General features: G+C 49.3%; 1 protein-coding gene across 1 annotated transcript; it reads left to right on the top strand.

Annotated features, from left to right (window-relative positions):
- The first annotated feature begins 4,680 nt into the window (after positions 1-4,680).
- LOC124704742 (pentatricopeptide repeat-containing protein At5g61990, mitochondrial-like) lies at positions 4,681-5,928 on the top strand. The gene has a single exon (XM_047237004.1). The coding sequence runs from the start codon at positions 4,681-4,683 to the stop codon at positions 5,926-5,928; it is 1,248 nt and encodes a 415-aa protein (XP_047092960.1).
- The last annotated feature ends 310 nt before the right edge of the window (positions 5,929-6,238 follow it).

Here is a 6,238-nt window from a genome sequence, read left to right as displayed (position 1 = left end):
CCTCTTGATCATAGTATATCATACTCCTCTCTTGACCCTTGAAAACTTCCTTCACACCAAACTTCAAGCAAACTCATTAGAGGGTTAGTGCACAATTAATAATTCACACATTCAGAGGTGACACAATCATTCTTTACACTTCTGGATATTGCAAAAAGCTACTGGACATTAATGGATCAAAGAAATTCATCCAATATAGCAAATATGGCAATGCGAAATAAAATGCAGAATCTGTCAAAAACAGAACAGTTCGTAAAGACGAATTTTAAAATGGCACCAGACTTGCTCAAATGGAAAAACTCAAAACTAGTGAAAATTGCGTACATATCTGAGGATCACGCTCGTAAATTGGCAGATTTTTTCGAATTTTCTACAGAGACTTGTGCCCAGATTCGTGACAGACAGCAATGCTGTTTCTGCGCAGCGATCCCAAATATAACATCAACTTTAACATAGAAACTTTACTTGGCACAAAAACATGATAAGGAGAGGTTGCTACAGTAGTAAACAACTTCCAAGACTCAAATATAAAACAAAGTACTGTAGTAAAAACATGGGTTGTCTCCCATAAGCGCTTTTCTTTAACGCCTTTCAGCTAGGAGCAGAAAGTGCAAATCAAGTAACATCAAGAGATGGAGCATTAACATTATTACCTTGGGAGCTGGGAGTTTTCTCAACAATGCATTGTATCTGGTCTATATAAGTAACTCCTCTCTCATTGCTCCTAGGCTTACTATTCTCATCAAACAAATTTTCAGGAACAAGCCAAGCATAGTTATTTTCCAAAGCTTCATGCATCCCTAGTAGTTTACTAGGTATTGGCGCTTTAATTTCCCTACCATCATTAACATTATTAGTATACTTAATTCTATCCATATCCATCTTTTCAAGTATTTGTTTAAAATTAGGAAAGAAACCAAGCCTCTTATGCTTAATAAAAACTTTTCTAGCTTCTTTAACTATATTCTCAAATTCTCTAATAAGGACTTTTAAAACAAAATTTCTATTTTCTCCCATCTCCATATCCGAAAGTGTAAGAAACATATGTTGTATTATGGGATTGAGATTAACAAATCTAGCTTCTAACATGTGTATCAAACAGGCAGGAGCACTTTCATAAGTAGGAGCAGTTTTTAATAATGGTATATCTTCAAAATCTTCATCCATACTAACATGGGTGAAAAATTCTTCTATATTATCTCTTCCAATGATACACCCTCGTTCTACCGGTATCTTTTCCAAAGTAAACTTAGGATTAAGCATGATGAAATAAGCAAAAAGTAAACTAGGTAAATAAAGTAAAGACAAGTAACTAATTTTTTTGTGTTTTTGATATGGAGAGCAAGACAGTAAATAAAGTAAAACTAGCAACTAATTTTTTTGTGTTTTGTTTAGGTGCAGCAAACAAAGTAGTAAATAAAATAAAGCAAGACAAAAACAAAGTAAAGAGATTGAGAAGTGGAGACTCCCTTTGCAGCGTGTCTTGATCTCCCCGGCAACGAGCGCCGTAAAAAGAGCTTGATGGCGTGTAACTCACACGTTCGTTGGGAACCCCAAGAGGAAGGTATGATGCGCACAGCATCAAGTTTTCCCTCAGAAAGAAACCAAGGTTTATCGAACCAGGAGGAGCCAAGAAGCACGTTGAAGGTTGATGGTGGCGAAATGTGATGCGGCGCAACAACAGGGATTCCGGCGCCAACGTGGAACCTGCACAACACAACCCAAGTACTTTGCCCCAACGAAACAAGTGAGGTTGTCAATCTCACCGGCTTGCTGTAACAAAGGATTAACCGTATTGTGTGGAAGATGATTGTTTGCAAGAAAACAATAAAACAAGTATTGCGAGTAGATTGTATGCGATGTAAAGAATAGGACCGGGGTCCACAGCTCACTAGAGGTGTCTCCGCCATAAGATAAAAGCATGTTGGGTGAACAAATTACAGTCGGGCAATTGACAAATAGATAAGGGCATAACAATGCATATACATGATATGATAAATATAGTGAGATTTAATCCGGCATTACGACAAAGTACATAGACCGCCATCCAACTGCATCTATGCCTAAAAAGTCCACCTTCGAGGTTATCATCCGAACCCCATTCAGCATTAAGTTGCAAAGCAACAGCCAATTGCATTAAGTATGGTGCGTAATGTAATCGACAACTACATCCTTAGACATAGAATCAATGTTTTATCCCTAGTGGCAACAAGACATCACAACCTTAGAACTTTCGTCACATCGTCCCAGGTGTCAATCAAGGCATGAACCCACTATCGAGCATAAATACTCCCTCTTGGAGTTAAGAGTAAAAACTTGGCCAGAGCCTCTACTAATAACGGAGAGCATGCAAGATCATAAACAACACATAAACAATAGATTGATAATCACCATAACATAGTATTCTCTATCCATCGGATCCCGACAAACACAACATATAGTATTACAGATAGATGATCTTGATCATGTTAGGCAGCTCACAAGATCCAACAATGAAGCACAATTAGGAGAACACGACCATCTAGCTACTGCTATGGACCCTTAGTCCAGGGGTGAACTACTCACTCATCACTCCGGAGGCGATCATGGCGATGAAGAGTCCTCCGGGAGATGAATCCCCTCCGGCAGGGTGCCGGAGGCGATCTCCCGAATCCCCCGAGATGGGATTCGCGGCGGCGGCGTCTCTGGAAGGTTTTCCGTATCGTGGCTCTCGGTACTGGGGGTTTCGCGACGGAGGCTATTTGTAGGCGAAAGGGCAGGTCAAGAGGCGGCACGAGGGGCCCAGGGGACAGGGCCGTGCGGCCAGGGCCTGGGCCGCGCCGCCCTGTCACCTGGCCACCTCGTGGCCCCACTTCGACTCCCCTTCGGTCTTCTGGAAGCTTCGTGCAAAAATAGGACCCTGGGCGGTGATTTCGTCCAATTCCGAGAATATTTCCTTACTAGGATTTCCGAAACCAAAAACAGCGAGAAACAAAGAATCGGCTCTTCGGCATCTTGTTAATAGGTTAGTTCCAGAAAATGCGTAAATACGACATATAATGTGCATAAAACATGTAGGTATCATCAATAAAGTAGCATGGAACATAAGAAATTATCGATACGTTGGAGACGTATCAACCGCCCGCCGTCCCCTCCGCTCCACCGTCGACAGCTTGCCGCGCAGGCGGTCTTGGTCCCACCTTTCGTCAGTCCAGCCTTCCGGCTTCTTCTTCGCAGCCAGCACCTTACGCGGCTTCACGAAGGGCGCCTTCGGCCCTTTCGTCTCATTGCCCGGCGGCTTGGTGGCCGCTTTCTTGGTCATTTTTTGGGGCGTGTCGGCGGCGCCATGGATGGGAGAGGGTAGCGGCGCGGGAGGGACAGAGTAGCGACGACGGGAGAGAGAAATGAATCGGCAAGATAGGCGGTGAAATATGTTGGGAGGATAGAAATATGCGGCGGGAGAGGCGCGATGTGGTGCGAGAGCCGCGATGTGGCGAGGGAGGGGGTCAAATTTTTATGTGTCGCTCACGCGTCGGGCCCGTGTCTCCTCGTCTCGCTTTTCATTGTGTCCGGCGCGCTCAGAGCGTTCCCAGTGAAGCGGAAACGGGCTGCCGGACACTGTATTGAACCGTGTCGGACGGAAGAATGCTTTGGGACGCGCAACTAGAAACGTAATTTTGTCTGGCGCGTCCTAAATCCGTTTTGGGGATGTTTCGGGGGACGAGGCTGGAGATGCTCTTAGGGTATCCGCCCCACCTCCGCTGCCATGGAGCCCGCCCCCGCGTCGGCCCCCACCTCCGCGGCGTCCGGCGGCTCCCTCGCCGCCACGTCAAGCTCCCCCGCCCCCGCGCCTGCCCCCTCCTCCGCCCTCTCCACCTCGAGCTCCCCTGCCCCCGCTCCCGCGGCCATCCCGAGCTCGGTGCAGGTGGCGGCCACGGTGGCGGCCACCCACGTCGGCGTGAAGCGGAGGCGCGCGGGGCAGCACATGATGATGTCCAAAAAGGACATGGATGAAGACCAATTGAGGTGGTGGAAGGACTACAAGGAGGACATCGCGGCGAGGAAGAGAGGATGTTCCGTAGTGCCTCCTCTTCTCTTCGAGGTGACACTCCGATGAGTTGTTGTGGTGATGGCGGTGTGGAGGACTCCACCACCGGCGCCTATGAAGGTGCTTGATGGCGCCATGGTGGAAGAGGAGGAGGAGATGGCGCCGTGTTGCCTTTTTTTGGTGATGGTGCCGATGAGAGGGGGGAGATGATGATTTTGTAATGTAAACTATTAAACCATGCATCTAAAATCTTCATTTCCTAGTTTGTTGGAAGACAATTGTGATGAATTGTGATGATATTTGTGTTTATGTGCAATGATATTGTGATGAGAGTTTGAGGGTTTGAGGGGTGAGGCAAATAGTGGAACCCTCAAACCCTTAAATTATAAGGGTTTGAGGGTTTCACTATTTGCCTCAATTCTTAAAATTTAAGGGTTTAAGGGTTCCACTAAATGCTTCCTGTTTTTCACACCTTCAATCTCTCCAATTTTGCTAATTCTCGACCCTTATAGCTATAAGGGTTTAAGGGTTCCATTACACATGCTCTTAAACAGTGGAGAGAAAAACTTTGAAACAAAAGACGGCTTCCCATGGGACTTGGTTGTCCTCGGCGGCCGCCACTTCGCTCTCGGTTCGTTTTCCGCTGGTCTCTCATGTGGCTCCCCCGTGTCCTGCGCGTCCTTCCCGCCGGCGGCGCAGCCTTCTCCTCCAAATCCGCGGTTCGACGCAGCAGCGACACCACCGCCACGTCAAATGCGATCGCTAGCCTCGTCGCCGCGGCCGGCGGCGGGAGCAGCAGCCTGGAGGCCGACCTCGACCGCCTCGACCCGCCCCTCTCGGACGCCGTCGTGTCGGACACCCTCCGCGCGCTCACGGAGCGCGGCGTCCCCGCGTGCCGCTTCTTCGCCTGGCTCTCCCAGCACAGAGGCGTCTCCCCGAGCGCCCGCGCCCACAACCTGCTCGTCGAGAACGCCGGCAGGCTGGCCGACTACCCGGCCATGGCCCGCGCCCTCGCGCGTGTCTCGGAGCGGCGCCTCTCCCTCACCGAGCAGGCGTTCGCGTTCCTGGATCCGACGGCGAGGGCGTCCTCCTCCGGGAGCAGCGTGGATGACGCGGCGAAGGCGACCCTGCAAACTTTGGATGGTACCGGCGGGCCGTCCCGCGCGTCCGGCGTGTTCTCGCTGGTCAAGGCGCTGGCATCGGTCGGCGAGTTCGACGCGGCCGTGTGGGTGATCGAGGAGACGGCGAGGCGGGCGAGCTACTACAACGTCCTCTTGGCTGCCAAGTGCAAGGCCGGCGATTTCCAGGGCGCCCGAGAGGTGTTCGACGAAATGAGGAAGGGGAAATGCGACCCGAATTCCAACTCATGGAACTACCTCCTCGGGTGCCTGCTCAAGAAGGGAAGGGCCACCGAAGCGTGTGACCTCGTTGAGGCCATGGAAAGGTCTGAACACGATGACATCCCAAACTCGCTGACTTACGAGATCCTCGCATACCACACCTGTAAAGCGGGGAAGATGGATTCGGCGAGGCAGATTCTCGACCAGATGTTCTTGGAAAAGCTGACGCCAAGGATTACAATTCACACTGCCTTCATCAAAGGGTACTTCTATGCCGGGAGGATGGAAGATGTTTGCGAGTATGTCGCGGCTATGAGCACCAGGGACAGGTGCTCTGTCAACAGGAACTACAGCCTGCTCGCCAAGCTGTTCCGGAAGTCAGGTAGGACCGTCGAGGCTGGAAGGGTCCTGTATGAGTTGATGATGATGGGTCTCAGGCCTGACCATTCTGCCTATGTTAAGGTGGCAAAAGATTTGCATAAGATGGGTAGAGGAGACCTGGCTGCTGAATTGAAGACCTTGTATCAGGGGTTCATTGTACAGGCAGGTTTGGAGCGCTGATTTCTTTTGTTCTTCTGGCAAGGCACTTAGATGGGTCAAATATGCTTGTCCAAAGAAGACATTTCATCTGCGCTTGGTGCACTTCACTCGTCTCTGTCCCATGTGGGAGTCGATAAACTTTGCTGCAACTCAGAAGGACATGTCTCCTACTCTGTACAAAGAAGAAAAAATTAACTAACTCTGTGAAAAAGCCAGATATTGATGAAACAAAGACATAATTGTGTGAGACAGCTGGTGCACCGCCATGTCACTGTGAACTTGATCAAAACATATTGGTCTTCTGCTTGATCATAGGCGCTGTCTCCTATGC

Source organism: Lolium rigidum, chromosome 3, assembly GCF_022539505.1.
Source record: "Lolium rigidum isolate FL_2022 chromosome 3, APGP_CSIRO_Lrig_0.1, whole genome shotgun sequence".
NCBI lineage: Eukaryota > Viridiplantae > Streptophyta > Magnoliopsida > Poales > Poaceae > Lolium > Lolium rigidum.
This window is presented reverse-complemented; position numbering and strand designations above follow the sequence as displayed.

Excerpts from the sequence above, each read along its gene's own strand:
- LOC124704742 (XM_047237004.1), top strand. The coding sequence starts at position 4,681 with ATGTGGCTCCCCCGTGTCCTGCGCGTCCTTCCCGCCGGCGGCGCAGCC.